Consider the following 21,259-nt stretch of genomic DNA (forward strand, 5'->3'; position numbering starts at 1 on the left):
AGTCTTTCCTCTCTTCACAGCCACTGCGTGCATGTCGGTCCCACTCCCTCACGAGACATGAGGCTTTTCGGTGTTCCTGTATTTTCCCCTGGAAGTACAAACCTCCGAAGCAAAAGTCCCTCTGCGTGTTTCCTGGAGGAGCTTGTTTTGCCTAGCAACCATGGGCCAATTTGTAGCGGTGTCCCAGGTGCGTTTACACACGGGCATGTCACCATGGAGGTCTGCATCCGGTTTCTTTTGTCGCCGTGATCCTTGATCAAACGAGCGCACCCACACAGCGAGTGTCGGGTCACTGTCACGAGACGAGCCGGGCGGAGCCACGCAGGCAAAGTCCGCAGCAGGTGCGCGACGAGTCAAGCGGGGCAGGAGTCAGGCTGACGAGTAATTGACGGGATTTTCAAAATAAAAGCGTCACTCGAAACGCCTGGTGGGAAAAGGGAGAGGGGGGAGAAAAAAAAAAATAATGCTAACGATCAAGATGACGGATTTTACATCTCAAGCTAAAACTTTCAGTAAGAAATGACGACTTAGGTTTTCCAAGTTGTGCATCAGGCACAGAAGCAAATTTAACATTTGATGTTTAAAAGATTCATAACAACACACATAAAACATTATCATCATCTTTTTGTCATTATGATCAGCTAATTTTATTCAATATTTAATAGTAATTCATTTATGTGGCAAAGTCCTGTCGTTTATTTTACGGTTAGTCCTGATATTTTCATTTTAACTTCTAAGCAAAATAAGCATGTTGACGATAAAGTTGCAAATACACAGAAAGCAACGAATTCCTTGTACAAAGGCTCGGGACGTGTGGGCTTTTAAGAAAGTAAACAAATAACTCTTACTTTGAAAGTGCTGACCGGAAACGGGTGTAATTTTGTCCAGCTGTGAGGCCCGCGGGGAAAAAAAAAATTCCGTTGGTAACCTGGAATGTGTAGACGCACCACCAGATGATAAACAATCATTCGGTGCGACGGGAGGTCGGACGATAATAATGCTGAGACATGGCTGTTTTGGAACTGTACACCGCGGTAAGACCAACGGAACTTCCGGGGACGGAAAAATACGAGTTTCTGCACAACTTTGTAGTTGTTTCACAGTGACATATGGAAGCGGTCAGGTGTCAGTGGAAGCGTCAGGATGCGGGTTTTTCATTACTAACGCTCACATATTTGCTCTTCCTCTACTTTTTGTTTTTGTTTTTGTTTGTTTCTGTTTCTGGAGTTGCCCCGCAAGAACCAGATTAACAGCTGTTGCCCGGGATTCTCTGAAGACGTCATTGCCTCCTCTGATGTGTTTGTCTCCTCCAGTACAACAGAGTGTGGATCGCGGATCCTCAGCATGTGTGGAGATCAGCCGAGATCACGCGGGACTTCCGGCCAGGGGACAGTGCCCTGGAGCTCCGTCTTGAAAGTGGCTCTGTAAGTACAAAGACTGAGAGAGATTCTGTGACGGTGACGTAGAGACTCGCTGACGCCATCCGCTGGCCTGCAGGTGAGCCTCTACCCCGTCGACCCGTCCAATCCCAAGCTGCCGCCTCTTCGCAACCCTGACATCTTGGTTGGAGAGAATGACCTCACCGCCCTCAGCTACCTGCACGAGCCCGCCGTGCTGCACAACCTCAGAGTGCGTTTTGAGGAGTCCAGGATCATCTACACGTACTGTGGTACGGCTCAAACCCAGCATCCGCACATCCAGCCACGGCAGTGAGGCGCTTCCCACCCAGCTGACTGGGCCATTTCCTCATTTCCAGGTATCATACTGGTGGCTGTAAACCCGTACAAACAGCTCCATATCTACGGCGATGCAATCATACACGCCTACTCCGGCCAGAACATGGGAGACATGGACCCTCATATATTTGCGGTGGCAGAGGAGGCATACAAGCAGATGGCCAGGTAAACAGAAGCAGAAAGGATCGTGTGTACAGGGTGTCGTATTCATATGACTTCATATAACCCCTCAACCTCCAACCAGAAACCACCGGAACCAGTCCATAATCGTCAGCGGTGAATCTGGAGCAGGGAAGACGGTGTCTGCTCGATATGCCATGAGGTACTTTGCGGTAGTAAGCAAGTCTGGAAGCACCACGCGAGTGGAAGACAAAGTCCTGGCGTCTAATCCCATAACGGAGGTAAGCAGGGTGTTTATTGTCCACTTTCTGCACCGTCACAACATTTGGTTTGCCGTTTTTATGGCGTCAGTTATCCTTCACATCATGACCTGAAACCGAGGCCTGACTGCGAGTGGTGGGTGTCTTTTCCCAAGGCGATAGGAAACGCAAAGACCACCAGGAACGACAACAGCAGCCGCTTCGGGAAGTACACCGAGATCAGTTTCGACAAGAGGTACCGCATCATCGGCGCCAACATGAGGACCTACCTCTTGGAGAAGTCCAGAGTGGTTTTTCAGGTAGTGTGAAGTCACCGCGACTGGGACTGCCGACACGGTCAACCGGTGGTTCTGACAAAAAGTGTTTCTGTACCGTTTGCTAGGCAGGTAACGAGCGGAATTACCACATCTTCTACCAGCTGTGTTCCTGCGCTAACCTGCCAGAGTTCAAGGGCCTGAGACTGTGTGAGAGTGATTGTTTTGCTGAGGATTATTTCGCTAAGACCATTTTTTTTTTTTTGCTGCACTCGCCTCCTAAATGCTGTTGGACTTGTCGTATTTGCAGTGAGTGCAGACAAATTCCGCTACACTGGCTTGAGTGGTGATATCACCATTGAAGGTATAGACGACAGGAAGGACATGGAGGAGACTCGACGGACCTTCTCGCTCCTGGGTAGGAACCGTTATACCAGGGGTGGGCAAACGACAACCCGGGGGCCCAATGCAGCCCATTAAGCTTTTTATTCCGGCCTGCCAAACTTGTCGAAATTATATTAATAGTAAGCTAGTCATAAAATAGCTGTATTTCATCCATTTTTTCTTCTTCAGTATTTTACTTTCAATTAAAACAGTTGATGTAATTTTAAACGAAATAGCTAAATACTGAAGAACATATTTTGTTGTAACATTTTGTTGCATGATTTCTTTTCCTCCTATGAGGTGGTCACCAAAACACCAAAACATCCATCTGCTCCTGCTCCTGCCCCTCGGTCACACTTTAGAGTTCATCGTTGCCCACCAGTCAAAACGTTTGCCCACCCCTGCGTTATACGCTATATAGATGGGAAACAGCTTCCAGACCTTTTTGTCCTTCCTTCACATTTTTGTTTTCTACTGCAGGTTTGAAGGACGACTTCCAGTTGGCCGTTTTTAAAGTTTTGGCTGCCATCCTGCACTTGGGCAATGTGGAAATCAGAGAATCCGGAGGCGACAAGTCATCCATTGCTGTGCGGCTTGACTGGTTTTCGATTCTTTGTTGATGTGTCCAAGGCTTCATTTAGCCTGACAGGAAGTGCCGTGTCTTCCAGCGTGACGACCCTCACCTGGCGGTCCTCTGCCAGCTGCTGGGCCTGAGTGCCGAGGACCTGGCCCACTGGCTGTGCCACCGGAGGATCGTCTTGGTGGCCGAGACGGTGGTGAAGCCGGAGCCCAAGAAGAGGGCGGTGAACGCCCGAGACGCCTTGGCCAAGCAGATCTACGCACATCTGTTTGACTGCGTCATCGGCAGGATCAACGCGGCGCTCAAGGTTCCCGGGAAGCAACACGCTTTCATCGGCGTCCTGGATATTTACGGGTGACCCACCCACGCTCGTCTTCTCCCTTTCTCCTTGGTAGTGTTGTTGGGATCACTCCATAAAAGTAATCCAACTACAGATTACTGATTACTTGTTTAAAAAAAGTAATCTAATTACTTCTTTAACTACTTTGTTTCACAAGTAATTCATTTCTAATTACTTTATTTAAAAAGATAAAGTAACAGTTGAGAACGTCTTGTTTCCTGCACATAACGCACAACGAAACCACAATATTCTTTGAGTGAGACGAGATGAACTCAAAATAATGTTTGCATTTCCTAGCTTTGCAAAATATTTTACTCTGTTACTAAAAAAAAAGTAGTTTAATTACAGTGGTGGATTACTTGGTAATAGATTACTCGCCAACAATGCTTCTTGGCTGCTTGTGTTTCATCTGAACTCAGTCGTCAAGCGATCTCTCGCTGTTCTTTCGCCCTCTCAGCTTCGAAACGTTTGACATCAACAGCTTCGAGCAGTTCTGCATCAACTACGCAAACGAAAAGCTTCAGCAGCAGTTCAACCTGGTGCGTCCTCGCTCATCCCTCCAAATGCAGTTCACTCAGCCTTCGCCCTGCGCCTGAACTCTGTTCCGCCCTACAGCATGTGTTTAAGCTGGAGCAGGAGGAGTACATGAAGGAGGACATCCCCTGGACGCTGATAGACTTCTATGACAACCAGCCCGTCATCGACCTTATCGAGGCCAAAATGGGGATCCTGGACCTGCTTGACGAAGAGTGTTTGGTAACCTGATGTGTTGATGTGTTGCAATCACCTTATGCCAGTGCGTTCACATAGCCAGATAGAGCGCTACCTGTATGTGTTTCTGTTTAGTGACGGGGAAAAGTTTGAATGTGAAATTGGATCACATTCAAACCTGATCAGTCAGATTTTCTTTTTATTGTTAACGGCTGAGAACTTCTGAACAGTCGCCTGGAGTTTGCTATTAGCACCTGGGGCGACGTCAGTCGCGTTTCACTGCCTTGTGTCTACGTTCGACCTCAGGTCGAAAGGCTGGCTCGCGGCAGTCACTTCCTGCTTTTATCACAACTCTGAGGATGATTGGTCACTTAGTGCTAAATGACTGTAGCTCAGTGGGTTAGAAAATGACTAACCGATTGACTTCCTCTGTGTTGCTGCGGCTGCTCAGTGAGCGACTACCAACCCCCCACCTGTGTTCACCCATCAGTTCCCTCAGGGCTCCGATCAGAGCTGGCTGCAGAAGCTCTCCAGCTACCTGGAGGTCAGTCCTCTGTTCGAGAAGCCCCGGCTTTCCAACGAGGCCTTTGTCATCCAGCACTTTGCAGACAAGGTAAAAAATTAATTTTGAAAAAACATTGTTGCTGTGTTGCACTCAAATCGTTCACTGGCTGCTGTACATTTCTGTGCCAACAGGTGGAATATCAATGCAGAGGGTTTCTGGAAAAGAACAGAGACACTCTGTATGAGGAGCTGGTTGAGGTCATCAGAGTCAGCAAGGTCATTTTCTCCGTCTCATTATCTTGTGCTGAATTCCCACACGGGTCATCAAGTTTCCTGCTTCTCTCGTCTGGTTTTCAGTCTCCCCTCCTGGCCAGTTTTTTCCAAGAGGAGGAGGATCAAAACTCTGCCAATGTTCGAGGATTCAAAGTCAGGCCGGCCAGGCCCGGAATGAAGCCGGCCAATAAACAGCTGAGGGCCTCCGTGGGAGACAAGGTGTGCACGTCGGCTCGCTGCAGCTCCGGTTCCCGCTCTGCCGCCTCTAAAACTCCACTTGTTTTTTGTTGGCATGTAGTTCTCCCGCTCCCTCTCTCTGCTGATGGAGACGCTGAATGCCACCACGCCGCACTACGTCCGCTGCATCAAGCCCAATGATGAGAAGCTCCCGTTTGAGTGAGTGCGCCGATGATGGATTCTGTTCCCTGATGACATCCCCTCTGTCTTTGCTGAGGGTTTGAGTTGTGCTGTCGTCGTCCTCTTTGCTCTGTCAGATACGACTCCAGGCGGGTGGTGCAGCAGCTGCGGGCCTGTGGAGTTCTGGAAACGATCCGCATCAGCGCGCAGAGCTATCCGTCCAGGTGGGGGGCGCGCTGTTTCTGTCTTCCTTGAAGTGATGTTGTTGTTGTTGTTGTTGTTGTTGTTATTTTAACGGAAAATTATGATGTTTTTGAAGGTGGACGTACATTGAGTTTTACAGCCGGTACAGTATACTGATGTCACAGCAAGAGGGCGACCTTGGGAACAAGAAAGTCACGTGCATGAACGTGCTGAAGCGCTTAATTCAGGTCGGCTCATTTTCCATCTGCATCCATTTTTTCTTCTTCTTTTTAAAAAAAAAAAAAAAAAAAAAAAAAATTGCTGCACTTTGTTTTAACCTCGTCATTTTCTCCTCATCAGGACCCCAATCAGTACAAGTTTGGCCGTACAAAGATCTTCTTCCGAGCCGGTCAGGTGGCCTACCTGGAGAAGCTGCGTCTGGACCGGCTGAGAGGCGCCTGCGTCACCATCCAGAAGCGCTTCCGGGGGTGGAGCCAGAGGAGGAAGTACCTGCGCATGAGGCAGGCAGCCATCATCCTGCAGGACTACGTCCGTGGGAAGAGGACAATCCGGTAGGAGGTCTCCACCTGCTCATCTGCTGTTCATTTTTTGCTCGGCACCACAAGCCACACAAGCCAAAGCAGCCACACAGCATCGAAGGCGCTTCACCCTGTTCAGCAGCGTCTCATAACGAGGCAAAGATTTTTCACACAGTCTCATTAGAAACTGTGCAAAAAGACAAAAATCCATCAAAAATCAAACAATATGCGTCTCTACCCTGACAGGCAAATCCCAACATGCAGGAAAAGTCCTTCGTGAACTTCCTTTTACGTGCTACATTTTTCCAATGGTGTGTCCAATGCACGGCTGCATCATCAATCTGCGACATCATTGTTTTGGGTTGTTTTTCTAAATTTCAGACATTTTGTGGATACTAAGACATTTTTAGCTTGCAAAATATTTCAGAAAAGTAATGTAATCGTTACTTGATAAAGTAACTATCATATAATTGCCAGTTTTGCCACAGTAATCCTGTTACATTAGTCTGTTACAAAAAAAAGGTGTTTAATTACAGTAGTGGATTACTTTAGTAATAGATTACTCTCCAACACTGACCAACACCAGGAATGTGTGTGAACTGTGAATCTTGTGGGAGGCTGCTCCACTGGAGCACCTGGACAGTTAGGTCTGACCTGGGACATTCACATATGTTACTGCTATATCACAGCTCACCAGCAGGGGGCAATAAAGTTGCTTACAGATACATGTGGCTTCACTTTGAATTTGATGTATTTTATTGGGCATTTATAATACAAACATACAAAAAGGATTAAAAAAAATACAAAACTTGAAAATATGAAACATCATAAACGCACTTAGCATTAGCAGAACATGACAAGTTGACCAAACCCCCCCCGCCCCACCACCACCACCACCCCCAGTGGAGACCCACATAGAAGTATCACAATAATCTTGCAGTGCATATTACATTCATTATTAAGTTGTGATACTAGTGATACAAGAAGTGATACTTCTGGATATATATTGTGTCATTTTTCTTTTGAGAAGTGCAGCACGATTTTCCCTTTACACAGCTGCTTGTGCTGTGCTTAGTGTGGTTGTTCTCCCCTGCAGGAAATCAGTGAGCGCGGCCACGCTGAAGCGGGCCTGGGCCTCGGTGGTCATCCAGAGACACTGGAGAGGTTACCGCATGCGACAGGTCTACCAGTTGGTCCTCATCGCCTCCGTCACCATCCAGGCCTTCACACGAGGCTGGATGGCCCGCAGGCGATACAAGAAGGTCAGTCAGTGGCTGCATCTAAAAAAAAAAGGGTTGGGGGATTCACCGCAATGACGAACTGAAATTGACTTGCTTGCGTGTCTCAGATGGTCGAGGAGCAGAAGGCCCTGGTTCTGCAGAAGTACGCCAGAGCGTGGCTGGCACGGCGGCGCTTCCAGACCATGCGCAGGCTGGTGCTCAACGTCCAGCTGTCCTACAGAGTGCAGCAGCTGAGGAAGAAGCTGGAGGAGCAGGTAAAGAAAACATATCTGGGGAGAAACAAACCTTTTCAAATATGAATTAAGCCATGTGTCGCATCCAAAGCAGGCAGGGTGACGTTTCAACCAGGAACACAAAGTGCTTTCCAGGTGGATGTGCAAGAATTCCAGATTCATATCTAGGTCATATATTTATTTAGAGGTGCCAGTGATGAGATCCCTCTGTCACCGCAGAACAAAGAGAACCGAGGACTGATGGAAAGGTTGACCAGCGAGGCCAACGCCCGCTCTCAGAGCGTGGACAGAGTCCAGGGTCTGGAGGTGCAGCTGGAGAAGGTGACCAACCTGAAGGCGTCTGTGGAGGCCAGAGAGCGGAAAGCCAAGGAGGACGCGAGTTTGGTGGGCGTGCATGTTCAGATTTAACCCAGTGTTTTTTTTTTCATTTTCTTGTTACAATCCCTTGAAAGTGTAAATGCGTTTTCCAGCAAGTCGTGCAGCTTCAAAAAGAAGTCGCGGCCTTGCAATCAGAAAACCAAAGCGTGAAGAAAAAGTTTGACGTTTCCACCAGCGAGGCTAAAGGTGAGAGTTGTAAGATTTTTGAGGGGGATTTTATAGTGACGTGGACAGAATTTGTGAGCCATTTTCTGTTTGACAGAGAGCTTTGATCAAATCAAGATGATTCTTGTGGATGAGAAAGAACACGAAGCAAGACTCAGGAAGTGAGTCCCGCAGAATCAGGAAAACTCTCCTCAGCGCAGGTTAAATCCAGTCACTCAAAGCAACGGTTTTGTTTGCCAGGATCGCAGAGAACAACATCGAAATCCAGCGGCACGACCATGAGAAGGAGGTGGAGTCCCTGAAGGAGGAGCTGAAGAGGCTGAAGGAGGAGAAGGTGGGGCTGCAGAGGCAGGTGGAGGATGCGGGCCAGGCGAACGCCGACCTGCAGGAGCAGGTCGTCCAGCTCAGCAAGCACGTCAAGCTCATCCCCGAGCTGAACCGAGAGATCAACAGCCTGCAGAACCAGAGGAACGGCGCCGAGCGCAAGATGAAGCAACAGTCGGAACAAGCCAGAGGTACAGACAGGAAATCCCCGTGTACCACAGTAACACCTGTACACCAGCACACGCAGTCAAGGTTGTCCTTTCCAATTTGTCCACAGCGAAAATGGTAGAAATTACCAGACAACTTCTCAGTGGAGTCGTCCAGGAGGACGTTCTTTTGGAGTAAGAAACAACGTTTCTGCCTTCATGAAGCCGCCTTTGATATCACTACAGTGCTACATTTCACCCTTGCTTCTCCAAAGGCTCACTCCAGAAAATTCTGAGAAGATTTATGAACTAGAAGATGTGGTGAAATCCTTCGATGACCTGCAGAAAGCCACCAGGTTTGCCCTTCAGTTCTCCTCCTCGCAGAACCTGTTTGTTTTTTTTTCTTCCTTTATTTGATCTTGATGTGGCTTTGAGCGTTGGTGTTGACACTCGCGACGCTTTCACCGGCAGAATACTGGAGAACCACCAGAGGGAGCAGAGGGAACGTTCCGAAAGCGAAGCGGAGGGCCTGAAACTGAAAGTGGAGCACCTCCAGAAGGAGAGCGGCCAGCTGCAGAACCTGTTCCAGGAGAAAAGCAACGTCAACGAGAGCATCCGCCAGGAGGTGTCCAGGCTCAGCAGCGAGAACTCTGTGAGTTTCTGGCAAGTCAAGTCTTCGCTGAGGGGGGGTTTTGATCGGGAAGGAAATTTTTACTTTCCACTCTTTTTTTTTTTTTTTTCCTCCCCGATGTGATTGACAGGTCATACCGGAGCTGAAGCTGCAGGTCACTGAGCTGCAGAGGCAAAAACACGCGTTGGAGGCTCGCGTAGAAGAGCAAAGCACAGAATTAGCGGGTAAAACTTTGGATTCAGCCCTTAAGCTCATCATGAGAGTTTGTTGTGCAATTAAAGCATTTTGATTATTTTCCGTTTTTATGTTCATGATCTTTCGCCTGAAGAGAAAACAGAGGAGCTCACTGCCGACTTCCAGAGAACTGTCAAAGAGGAGAGCTCCCAGCGCAGGTGAGACAGCCCAGCGTCTGCTTCTCGCTCCGTGAGATGATGCCTGTTTCCTCAGTCGCCCTCTGGGCTCCTTCTCGGTGAACGTTCAGGCACCTCGAGGAGAAGGTGAAGGAGCTGGAGGAGCTGCGAGCGGATCTGCAGAACCAGGTGGACGAGTTGGAGGAGGAGAACGACCACGTGAAGAGGCAGCACCTGATGGCCAACGAGGTCAAGAACAAACTGAGGCAGGAGACGTCGCTGCTGACCGCGGAGAACATGGTGGGTTCAGGCGCCCGGGGGTGAACCAAATGGTCACCGGACCTTTGCAGAGGTCTGAGGTTTTATTGAGCATGAACAATAGCAAATATCCACACAATAAAAAGCATGAATCATTTAGAAAAACATGATTGAGTGCTCACACTTACATTTTTTTCTCAATGCATCCTCCCCATCTATATAAGACACCCTGATGTCACCTGTCTCTAGTTGAAAAACACAATGCAGAAGAAAACAAAAACACAAAACATAATTTGAAGATAGAAAAGAAAACGATGAAATAAAACAAATGAAAATATGAATAATTGGATAATAAAATAATACAAAAAACACTATGGATTGGTTGGCTCAGTTATCTGACTCATCAGGTATAATATCTAGTGAGTCTGTTTTTTTTCAGGACCTTGAAGAGCAGCTTGACCAGAAGAACAGACTGATCAAGAGGCTCCAGAATCAGATCAAGAGCTTAGAGGCGTCACAGAAAGGTGAAACAGCCAAACATGGGATGCAAAAGCTATAAAAAACAAAACAAAACACAATGGCCTCTCAGTTTTTAACACTCAAAACTAACTCTTTGTTCCCGTAGCCAAGCGGACGTCCACTCCCATCATTCCTAAAGACTACCTCGGCATGCTGGAGTACAAGAGGGAGGACGAGCCCAGGCTCATTCAGAACATCATCCTGGGTATTTGCATCAGCTCCGCTTGTCCAGGGTAGAACGATGTGCTTCATGTTCCTGGCTGAGCCCTCTTCTTCATTGGTGCTGTTCACAGACCTGAAGCCCAAAGGCGTGGTGGTCAACATGATGCCTGGTCTGCCGGCGTACCTCCTCTTAATGTGCGTCCGCCACGCCGACTACCTTAACGACGACGTTAAACTCAAGTCTCTCATGCACAACGTCATCAGCGCCATCAAGCAGGTCATCGTGGTGAGTTTGGCCCCACTGTGCCGCTCTCTGCACGAGATAAAAGGTCCAGCGTGACCTGTGTTCATTCCCCATCTCATTCCAAGGGAACGGTCTTAAGTAATTTAATCATCTCCAACAAACAAACATCTTTAGATGCTTAAGAAAACATGAATCAAATTTGTTTTGCGAGCCTTCGGTCCTTCTGACCCTCTTCAGGCATAGATTAAACAACCACTGAGTGTGGCTCTATACGAAAGGGTCGTGGCCGTCACTTCACCTCATTGTCATAATGCCAGACACCTGTGCAGGCATGGCAGCAGCCAACACAACCTCATGGGCACTGTAGTCCAACTGGGGAACTTGTAGTCCCAAGGCAGGTATGGCCTATCTCGCACAGGGTCTGCTCAAATCAAGATACATACAGGATACATATTACATCCTTACCATTTCCTAAAGGGAGATATCTGTCTGGCAGTCTGAGAGGATGGGAAACCACAAACACACGCACCCGTTCCCTTTGTGACATCACAGAGGGTTGGTTTCCAGAACAGTTTGGTTTCAATGTGCTCGTCCAACAGGTTTGTATCCATGACAAGAAATAAATCTTCATTCCAGAGTCACCACAAAGACTTTGAGCTGCTGTCCTTCTGGCTCTCCAACACGTACCAGCTGCTCAACTGCCTGAAGCAGTACAGTGGGGAAGAGGTCGGCTGCCCTCCAGCAAAAGTTTCCAAAGTCACAGATGTGTGTTGACAGTCTCTTGCTTATGACTTCTTTGTTGTTTCCTTTGCTGACTTAAAAAGGAGTTCATGAAGCAAAGCTCTCCTCGGCAGAAGAAGAACTGCCTGCAGAACTTTGACCTGTCCGAACACAGACAGATCATCAGCGACCTGGCCATCCACATCTACCACCAGTTCATCTCCGTCTTGGAGAGGAGCCTCGTCCCCGCCATCGGTAACTTGTCGGGTCGACGTCACGCCGATGTTTCACCTTCAGCCTCGCTGAGCAACTCATCAATAGTTCCTCCTCGCTGGCTCTCATGCAGTTCCCGGCATGCTGGAGCACGAGAGTCTGCAGGGCATCTCCAGCATGAAGCCCACGGGTTTCAGGAAGCGCTCCAACAGTGTCAAGGACGAGGAGGACTCGGAGGCCCACACCATCTCCTCCATCATTCAGCAGCTCAGCGTCCTCCACTCCACCATGAGCCAGCACGGCATGGAGGAGGGCCTGATCCACCAGGTGGTCAAGCAGATGTTCTTCCTCGTCGGGGCCGTGTCCCTCAACAACATCATGCTCCGCAAAGACATGTGCTCGTGCAGGAAAGGGATGCAGATAAGGTCCGCAGCCAGTTTCCAGTTCTGTTGCTGTTTTGTTTTTTTGGCTGATACAAATGAATGATTGGCTGCTGCATTTTTTATTTATTTATTTTTGTCCAGGTGCAACATCAGTTACTTGGATGAATGGCTGAAAGAGAGGAAGCTACAAAGCTCGGAGGCCATCCACACTCTGAAGCCGCTGTCTCAGGCCGCCTGGCTGCTGCAAGTCAACAAGTCCACCGACGACGACGCCAAGGAGATCGCCGAAAAGTGCACGGAGCTCCGGCCTGTTCAGGTGCTTCTTCACAAGCCACGCAAATGTGTGTTGTCACGTTGAAAAGTTCCACATTGCAGAGATGACCCACTTTCTGGGTCTATACTTCCAAACCGAAAAGTAGTTGGAACAGCCTTGCACGACACATGATCTTCAAGTCTGCAAATTTTAGCCCCCTGTTTGTGACCTCCTGCTCAAAATGTTGCCTTCTTTGGATATTCCACAAGTTTGAACATAAGAAAAAGCAAAAAAGTTGTCAGAGAGCAGAGCCAACACCTGGCTGTGTTATGTTTTTTCACCAGGCTGGGAGAGGTATCAGCGCCCTTTGTGACATCACAAAGAACTGTGTATTTTTTAACACACGTCTGAAAAAGTGGGGCAAGCATAGTTAAAATTTACATCATGAAAGGACTTTTGAAATGATCAAACTCAGCATTTGAATTTGTATCTTTATAGATTGTCAAGATTTTAAACTCCTACACGCCCATTGATGATTTTGAGAAGAGGGTGTCGTCGTCATTTGTCCGCAAAGTTCAGGTCAGAACTTTTTTTTTTTTTTCCCTCTTCTTTTGCTTTCTCTTGATTTTCCCTGCCTTCCTGTTTCTAACCCCGCTGTTGGCCTTGTTGTCGCTTGCAGTCCTTACTCCAGGACCGTGACGGCTCCACGCAGCTGATGCTGGACGCAGACTATCGGTTCCAGGTCACGTTTCCTTTCCGCTCGTCCATCCAGGCTCTGGAGCTGCTGCAGGTCCCAAACAGCCTGAATCTGACCTTTTTAACCAGGACATGACGAGCAGCCTGCGAAAGTCCCTCCTCATGACTGAATCTTAGTGTAGTTGCATTAACTTGTGTTTTATTCGTAGATTCACCCAGAGATGCTGTGTATTTTACACGTTTTAAATACTGCCGACACAAGCTGCACATTAGTGCACTACCTCCAAATGGAAATACTTTTGTTTGGATTCATTTGTAGCTGTAAATTGTCATTTTAACGATCCACTGACAGAATTTGAATTTGAATTTAAAAAAAAATTCTGCCTATGTGTTTGATCTCTGTAAATTACATTTTACTTTGCCTAAATACAGCTGCTATGAAATGGCATATTTTCCAACATTGTGTGAAATTATTAATGTTCTTAACCAGAAAATAAAAGCCCACTGCAAAAGAAAAAGATGGTTAGAAACATAAAAAAAAACATTAAATAGAAATAAGTTCACACTTTCCAATGCAATTTAAATAAATCAAACTGCCTTTCCGCTGTTTATAAACTGGAAACTTAAATATTTAATGTGTGTTAATCTTCAATCTTTCCCTGCAACCTTTTCCGATAGATGTTTTATTGTGCACGCCAGTCGGTTTTTATTCAGCGATATGACACTTCAGACAATTTGCCGATGTCCTAATCCTTTTGTTCTCAAGAAATAGGTCATTACCTGATTGTAGCCTTGTACTGAATTGCCCCTTGCAGAGGTCATGTGACTCGAAATACAAAGGGGGGTAGTCTTCATCAGACTTATCTGACGGCGCTTGAGAGGGAGGAATCATTTCAAAACAAAATTGCGCCGTTCATAGTGCGAAGATAAGACGAGGGGATAATTAACCGGAGACCGAACCCACCCAGTGAAACCCACCTGCCCTCATCCATTGGCTGCCCGTGGGGGGTGGAGGTAGTGGCTCATAAACTCAATCTTATTCCAGGGGCACGTAGACATACAGTATATATATATAAAAACAAGGTATGTGTCGTCATCACAACAAAGCAGCGGGTGAAGGATGTGGAAGCTACTCCTTGTCGGTGTCATGCTGGGGGCCGCGGCCTCAGAGGAAACCCCCACGGCGGCCGGTCAACGGCTGCAGGCTCTCCACTGCCCGTCCTGCGAGAGGATCCACTGCTCCACCCGCCGGGCGCTCAAACTGCAGTGCAAAGGCGGCATCACGACGGGCGTCTGCGGCTGCTGCCCCGTCTGCGCCAGGGTGGAGGGGGAGACCTGCGGCGGCACCTGGGACTATCTGGGCAAGTGCGACAAGGGGCTGGTGTGTGTGTACCAGGACTCCGACACGCCAGACAGAGAGCGAAGAGGAATCTGTGAAGCAGGTGAGATTAGATTTTGGAAGAAAAAAAAAAAAACTAACAGCCAGATTTCATTCATTTCAGAATTGCAGCAATATTGCAGTTGTACTTTTCCATTGTTTCTGATCAGCTAGTATTATAATTGCACATATATGTTCATGTATGTATACATATGATGACAAAGTGCACAATTGAAATGCCTGCAAGTGTGAACTTACTACCTCATGCACATTTTTGTTTTTGTTTTTTTACATATTAGCAATTGCACAATATAATAGTAATATGTGATCTGTATAGGAATGAAAATTCAGTTGCAAAACTACAAATATTTAAATGCACGCAGTCAAATTGCTCCAGGCCAGTCAGACGTCACCAGCTACTGCATAGATTTATTTGTAAATAAATGGCAGCATCACCTCAGCACTGTGTGCATACGGCTCCTGAGCTGTTGTCATTGGAGTAAGAGAGGTGCCAGTGCGGTTAATCTCAAGACTGATAATGTGGTCAAGGATTCCTTTGATTCAAAGGTTTAGCTAAGCCGTAATGACACCTCTTATCTGTTGTGGTGAAAGCAGTTGACACCGTTGCTGATAAACTATCAGCGGAGTACAAGATTAGAGATTCACATCTCCTGTCGCCGCTCCGCAAAGGTTTTTCAATCATGTTGTTCACCCCGAGAATTCAGTCTTGCATTGGAGTTCTCTTAACATCTTTGTGTGTTATTTGTGCTTGTGCAGTGATTGGATCTCTGGAGCCGGAGACCTGTCGACCGGAGTGCACCAGGGAACTTTGTCAGGCCCACCCCACTGAGATTTGCTCCGCAAGGTAGCTAAAAACAGAAATTGTTCACTTGACCGTCTCTTCACGTTCATTTTAAAAACACAAATCTGCTTTTGCCGTTTCCTAGGTTTGTGTCTCTGCAGAAGGCTGGCTGCCAGGACTCATGCCAACACACCTCCTGTTCAAGCTGCCTCCTGCTTAAATCCCCATCGTGCCCACAGACCTGCAGCGACTCTGACTCCGCCTGTCAGCGTCACTTTGGGAAGTGTGTGCGCAACAGCCTGGCCGCAGCTCATAGTAATCCTCTGTGCCTGAACAACCTGCAGGTAGGTGGGAGAAAAGCACCGAAGTCTCCACTGCACAGCTCTGAACATACAGTGATGCTATCTTTTTTTCCCCTCCTGATATATAGGCTGACACTGATGGACATTTCCTGTGTTTGGTCCCACCCTGTTTGAATGCATCTGAATAATTCCTAAAAGGGTGGTGGTGGTGGTGGTGGTGGTGGGGGGGGCAAGGAAACAAAAACCAAACTGTAGCAAAGTTGAAAAAAAAAAGGCAGCTAACCTGTGGTATTGCTTATAAACTCATGTGATGATAATCATGCCTTTTAATGTATAAATAAGATCCTTTTTAATGTGAATGTGTGTGTTTTTTTTTTTATGTCGCACTAATTTGTATGTTTGTATAAAACAACTACCAATCAAAGAAATTTTAAGCAAAATGTTTACGTTTCAGTTGGTTTGTTACCTTTATTTAATCTCGTTAATACACTGAGGCAAGCCTCATTTACAGTGCAGACGACAAAACAAAAATTGAAATACAGATCAACACAATAAAATACAGCAAAGTATACAGTTTGTTTAAAGTCAAATCATTCCGTAATGCCAGATGAAATGCTTCACGCACGCACGCGATTAATTTCACAGATTTTAAAATCTAAGGAATTAGAATTCAAGTTTTTGGGCGTGAGTTGAGTTAAACTTGTCTCACAAACTGCACCTGTAGCAGAACCATTGAAACCATTGAAACCATTGTACCACTGTAATTTCCCCCCCAGCGAAAAACCATAATGTTATTATCGTTATCATTATTAATACATTAAAAAAAAAATAGCTAGTTTAGCTATTATTATTTTTAATCACAAATGAAATAGCAAAAACGGATGTAAAATTTAAAACCAAAGCAATCATGAAATATTGACGTACTAAAAGTTTCACAAAACCACTGAGTTGCCTTAAAGGGGAGACTGCCATTAAAAAAATAGTGTTCTTAATAATTAACATCATTACAAGCAGCCAAAGAAATTGTCAATGTCACGTCAGTAGCATGTTTGTCAAACTATGTCTAGTTAGAACACACAATTTTTTGAAAAAACGAATATTGCTGATGGGATAGTTAAATGAAGTGAGTAATTTTGGGCATGCAGAACAAGGAAGGCCTTTGGAGACTCGTGCGCCACTGTGCCCCTCTGTCTGCCTGATGGTTATTGAATAACAGACAGTTTATGAGGCAGCAAGAGTCGAGCTTGTGCAGAAAGGGATTAAAGTTTGGACCAACAATGGACAGTTTGTTCCTTTGTCCGGAGATATTTATCTAGCAGATTTCGCAAACAGCTCCTGCTTTTTGAAATGCCGAGGCGGTCCCTGAACGTCTCTTTGTCAACTTGATTAAACGCACCGCTAAAGAGTGAAGATATAACAGGGATGCAAAAAAAATATGTTGTTAAACTCCACCTTGAAGATTGCGGGATGTTGTTTTTACTTCCTCTTGATATTGTTCCGAACAACCGAACGCTTTAGGTTCTTTTGTATATTTCACCTACCTGTGATCAGCGAACCAGATATCAAAGACAGACAGGATTTGAGAAGAAAGCAGCCGCCTCTTATCAACTCCATATAGTTGTCTAACTTTTTTTTCCTGATAAAAACAACAGATAACTAAAGGCATGTCTGCCAACTGTCATAAATAAGACTGTCAGACAAAACCCATAATAAAGTTGCAAAACAACAGAAAAGCCCTACAAACAATAGTAACGATTATCACAGAGTGATGTCAAAAATAAATAAATAAATAAATAAAAAAAAGAGCGAGAGAGAGAGAGAGAGGGGTATGTTAAAAGTATTACTTTATTTGGACACAGGAATAAGTTTTACAGACATTTTGTCCTTAGACCTTCAAACATGGAAATTATATTTATCTCTTTAAGACTCTGCATTAAATGAGGATATTCAGTACTTTAACTTTGATATCCAGCACTAATTTCTGAAATAATTATTCAAAAACTGTGCCAGCCATTTACTATCTTAAAGTAATGTTCAAATCATGAACTGTGACACATCCCTTGCAAATGGTCTCTTACTAAATTGACTGATATGATGTAAGCTTTGAAAAACAAATCAGATGCAGCACTACAAAAGAAGGATTTTTTTTTTTTAACGGACCCATTTAGATTACAGGCAACATATTGCATAAGAGTTCTCAGAATCAATGCCCCAGAAACGATAGCGTAAATTAAGCAGTGACAACGAAAAGAATGACTTGAGAGAGGAAACAGTATAAAATGTGCATAAAATGTCTGCATTGCGAGGGCCTCTGGTCACTTTGACCAGGAAGGCACGATGGATCAGTGAACATCCGGGCCTGCCGAGCCCATTGTTCTATCACTTGAACAGTCTGTTCCAGGAGGAAACGAAGGTGGTTGAGTTGAAGGCACCGATGAAGATGAGCAGCAGAAGGTAGAGGCTCATCATGATGGCGAAGTGATGTCTAGGCAGCCACGAAGAGCTCCGGGAATGTCTGAAGAAGAGGAACAAAGACTGAACATCACAAACAACCAATCCATCAACCATCACATAACTACTACGACTATTTTCTCATTAAAGCTCAGTAAAATATCATAGGATTATCTTATATTTGGACTACATGGTTTTCCTGCTTTATTTTTTAAGAATAAATTAGATGAGTAAAGAACAAAACACAAGATTTTTGTGCGGCTTTAAAGAAGTTGTCTTTTTAAAATGCCTGGAATGGAGGGCCTTGGAATGTGAACACTGCTCATAACTGTTGGTTTAGTCTCCTTTATGATGAAATGTAACGTATCGTTGCAGTATTAATGTTTGCATTTAGCTCAAGATACACATTTGATGGTGCTGATATGCAGCGTTTTAATCATCACAACTTGCTGCATGATTAATGGGAGATTTTTACCTGGACAGGTGCCTCTTCTGAGAGTAAACAAGAAGGTACTTGACTCGCAAAAGCTGATTGTTGGTGACTATGAAGTACTTGTGTGGTACTTCCCCTCCCTCGCTGTTTTTTGCCCTCGAGCGTTGCCGATCTGCAGCTTCTGAGTCTGCAGTGGGAGAAGACTGGCACGTTCAAACGGCGATATTTGTGATCTTAAGCTGTGTGATGGTGAGTTACAAGAGCAACCCACCTTTTTTCTTCACCTGACACTTGACATCAGGGTGATCGATGACTTCGCACAAGGCGACGCAGCTGAGCAGTGAGCCCAGGAGACTTTCTCGCCAGCTGCTGCAGTGGGGACTGTAGAGGACAGCCATGCTGAGGTCACTGGTGAGGTAGGTCCCCTCTCCAAACACTGAGTTCTGCACACAACAAGTAACGAGTAAGCTGAAGAGCATCACCTCCGATTTGCAAAGAAGTCCTGGCACTTACTTTGTTGAGATGGCAGTGCAGCCCGTTGTGAATAATGGAGTGAAAGTTCTCCAGGCGGCTCCCGTGGAATGCATAGAAGACGTCTCGCTCTCCTCTGGTCTTCTCAAACCTGGCATTCATCTGATCGCAGTACTCCAGCTCAAACAGGAAGTCAGGCACAGGCGTGACAATCCCTTCATTCTCCGTAAGGTTACAGATGCTGGCGTACTGTGGACGTGACGGAAGAAAATTGTCAACATAAAAACATTGAGCTAAAGAGAGTGTCTAAAGCAAGAGGCTTGCCTGTTCTTTTTGAAGTGTCTTCACAGCCAGACTCTTGGAGGAGAGAATCCAGTGAACGAGGGCCAGATGATGTTCTCCTTCTCTTGGTCGCAGTCTCACCAGCTCTCTGACGCCTGGCAATGACTTCACATCTGCCAACTGTAAGTCACATCTCATCTAAATGCTCTGAATCCTTTTAGACTTTTCACAATTAAATGATTCTTTTCGCATGTTACTTGTTTTTCCCCAAATAGGACCTCAATTTGGCTGAGGGGTTGATTTCAACATAGTTGATGCAATATTTGAAGTGATACATAATGCTCAAAATGTGAGATTTTTCAATGGATACCTTATGTTTTTAAAACAATAACGTGTTGCTCTCCATTCTGTTAACATACCGCTGCATCCAACAGCACATCACTGCCACCTAGTGTTTTTATGAAAGCATGATAATACCATCGCTAACGTATTTTCGAGAAACTTCACTGTCACTCTTTCTTACCAGGTCCTCAAAGTCTTTATTTTCACCACTCAGGTATTTTGCGGGGAAGGGTCTGAGCAAAGAGTCCCTTTTGTAGTTCTGTGCAGCAGCAACAAACAGGCTGCACCGCAGGTCGGCTGCAACGGGGTCTCTGTGCAGACAGGAGCAAACCAGCTCTCTGACTGCATCAGGTGGGAGCGGGGGCTGCATTCCCAGGCCTGCTAGGAGGGAGCAAACTAGTGAATAAATATGTAGGAATGTTTTTTGGTGGTAATGTCAATTTAAACAGGATGGATTAAATTACACTGAAAAGTGATGGTTGCGATGACGGACTGTTTTAGTGTTAAAATTATTTACAGATATCACTAGCCAATACTTATGGGTTCCCAGTCATGGCAAATATGTCAACAATGGCATGAGACATTTGATTGGCTGTACAGTACGTGTTCGTAAACCCGTTGCGTTTAATTTGGTCGAAGAAACAACAACAAACAAACAAATGAGGAGAAACTAAGACGCCAGGAGTCTGGAACCAGAACCACTCTCTTAACTCTCAAGACAAACTGTAGTTTTTTTAAGGGTGACAATAATGTTTGAAGTAGCTAGTACTGACCTGTCTGTCTGACGACATAGCGGAAGATACTATAAACATGCGTTACAGTTAGCTTAGCTACAAGTGCAGAAATGCCAACACATAGCAGCATTAAATATGGCGAAACATAATTACTAGGCTACTGTAATAACCCCAATACGTCGGGGACTTAGTCCGGTATTATAAAATTGTGTATTTTAATAGATAAATCAGAATTTGAGCCAAATGACGACGGTTACCTTTAGTCTGGTTTAACTCATAGCACTGTGGGAAGAGCTAACGCTAGCTCAACGGATGGGGTGCGTTTACGGCCTCTGAACGCTAGCGGAATCGCGTACGTATTAACAAGTAAAATATGAAAATGGGGCATGGATTACATCTATAATCACTGTCAAGGATTATATATCAATTTTGCAAAGCAGTGCTTTGTGTTGTGTTTTCCCTCCCGATTTGTCACTTGATATACGGGGATTACTTACATTTCACGGGGGACTTTGAATGCACCATTCACCCAACTTGCCTGAGTGAATCTCGTCACTCTTGGCAACACTCAGCTGTGCCACCACAACGACCCTAAACCCCTAACATCATCGACCTGTTTGTAACGTTAGAAACAACGTCGAGCCTTAACGAGAGGCGTAAAAGTTCGGAAGGAGTTCGAAATAATTAAATAGACAAGAACAAACTAATATTGGCCATTCATACCCCCTGTTAACTAGTACAGTCTATTAAAAGTATTGATTGAACTGTTACATTGTGATTCATACATCAAATCATTTATTTATTTATTTATTTATTTATTTATTTATCTATCAAAATCCGACCACCGTTTTAAGTCAACGTTAAGAATGTGCGATTTGATTCGTTAAAACTAAAGAAATAAATAAAA

At 45.6% G+C, this 21,259-nt stretch overlaps 3 protein-coding genes across 3 annotated transcripts; 2 read left to right on the top strand and 1 right to left on the bottom strand.

The window, feature by feature from the left end:
• Positions 1-909: 909 nt before the first annotated feature.
• Positions 910-13,911, top strand: myo5c (myosin VC). Its single transcript, XM_076027354.1, has 40 exons — positions 910-1,034; positions 1,314-1,424; positions 1,498-1,669; positions 1,757-1,901; positions 1,981-2,137; positions 2,272-2,415; positions 2,499-2,580; positions 2,681-2,788; positions 3,235-3,341; positions 3,423-3,688; positions 4,132-4,213; positions 4,290-4,430; positions 4,876-4,998; positions 5,082-5,165; positions 5,247-5,381; positions 5,461-5,558; positions 5,657-5,743; positions 5,839-5,950; positions 6,063-6,274; positions 7,338-7,503; positions 7,590-7,736; positions 7,935-8,099; positions 8,186-8,279; positions 8,356-8,419; positions 8,499-8,773; positions 8,860-8,923; positions 9,004-9,084; positions 9,200-9,380; positions 9,490-9,583; positions 9,688-9,751; positions 9,841-10,009; positions 10,407-10,491; positions 10,593-10,691; positions 10,780-10,934; positions 11,529-11,618; positions 11,717-11,867; positions 11,959-12,250; positions 12,350-12,524; positions 12,960-13,040; positions 13,141-13,911. Exons 1-40 carry the CDS (start codon positions 1,008-1,010, stop codon positions 13,291-13,293), a joined length of 5,238 nt encoding a protein of 1,745 aa, XP_075883469.1. The 5' UTR covers positions 910-1,007; the 3' UTR covers positions 13,294-13,911.
• A 324-nt stretch (positions 13,912-14,235) lies between these two features.
• On the top strand, positions 14,236-15,827 carry LOC142888877 (cysteine-rich motor neuron 1 protein). Its single transcript, XM_076027355.1, has 4 exons — positions 14,236-14,599; positions 15,313-15,400; positions 15,483-15,681; positions 15,768-15,827. The coding sequence occupies exons 1-4, from the start codon at positions 14,278-14,280 to the stop codon at positions 15,825-15,827; spliced, it is 669 nt and encodes a 222-aa protein (XP_075883470.1). The 5' UTR covers positions 14,236-14,277.
• A 1,639-nt stretch (positions 15,828-17,466) lies between these two features.
• Positions 17,467-19,999, bottom strand: parp16 (poly (ADP-ribose) polymerase family, member 16). Its single transcript, XM_076027356.1, has 6 exons — positions 19,800-19,999; positions 19,319-19,456; positions 19,037-19,243; positions 18,795-18,966; positions 18,566-18,710; positions 17,467-18,154 (listed from the first exon to the last, which is right to left on the bottom strand). Exons 1-6 carry the CDS (start codon positions 19,986-19,988, stop codon positions 18,019-18,021), a joined length of 987 nt encoding a protein of 328 aa, XP_075883471.1. The 5' UTR covers positions 19,989-19,999; the 3' UTR covers positions 17,467-18,018.
• Between the last annotated feature and the right edge of the window lie 1,260 nt (positions 20,000-21,259).

This window comes from Nelusetta ayraudi, unplaced genomic scaffold, assembly GCF_046127955.1.
Source record: "Nelusetta ayraudi isolate G7.1 ecotype Tasmania unplaced genomic scaffold, CSIRO-AGI_Nayr_v1 ptg000020l, whole genome shotgun sequence".
NCBI classification, from domain to species: Eukaryota; Metazoa; Chordata; class Actinopteri; order Tetraodontiformes; family Monacanthidae; genus Nelusetta; species Nelusetta ayraudi.

Coding starts and splice junctions, on each gene's coding strand:
- parp16 (XM_076027356.1), bottom strand. CDS start 19,988: ATGCAGCCCCCGCTCCCACCTGATGCAGTCAGAGAGCTGGTTTGCTCC. Junction 19,244..19,318: donor AGACACTTCAAAAAGAACAG/GCAAGCCTCTTG, acceptor TCACGTCCACAG/TACGCCAGCATCTGTAACCT. Junction 18,967..19,036: donor TGCACTGCCATCTCAACAAA/GTAAGTGCCAGG, acceptor TGTTGTGTGCAG/AACTCAGTGTTTGGAGAGGG.
- LOC142888877 (XM_076027355.1), top strand. CDS start 14,278: ATGTGGAAGCTACTCCTTGTCGGTGTCATGCTGGGGGCCGCGGCCTCA. Junction 15,401..15,482: donor ACTGAGATTTGCTCCGCAAG/GTAGCTAAAAAC, acceptor GCCGTTTCCTAG/GTTTGTGTCTCTGCAGAAGG. Junction 15,682..15,767: donor TGTGCCTGAACAACCTGCAG/GTAGGTGGGAGA, acceptor CCTGATATATAG/GCTGACACTGATGGACATTT.
- myo5c (XM_076027354.1), top strand. CDS start 1,008: ATGGCTGTTTTGGAACTGTACACCGCG. Junction 1,670..1,756: donor GATCATCTACACGTACTGTG/GTACGGCTCAAA, acceptor CCTCATTTCCAG/GTATCATACTGGTGGCTGTA. Junction 8,924..9,003: donor CAGGAGGACGTTCTTTTGGA/GTAAGAAACAAC, acceptor GCTTCTCCAAAG/GCTCACTCCAGAAAATTCTG.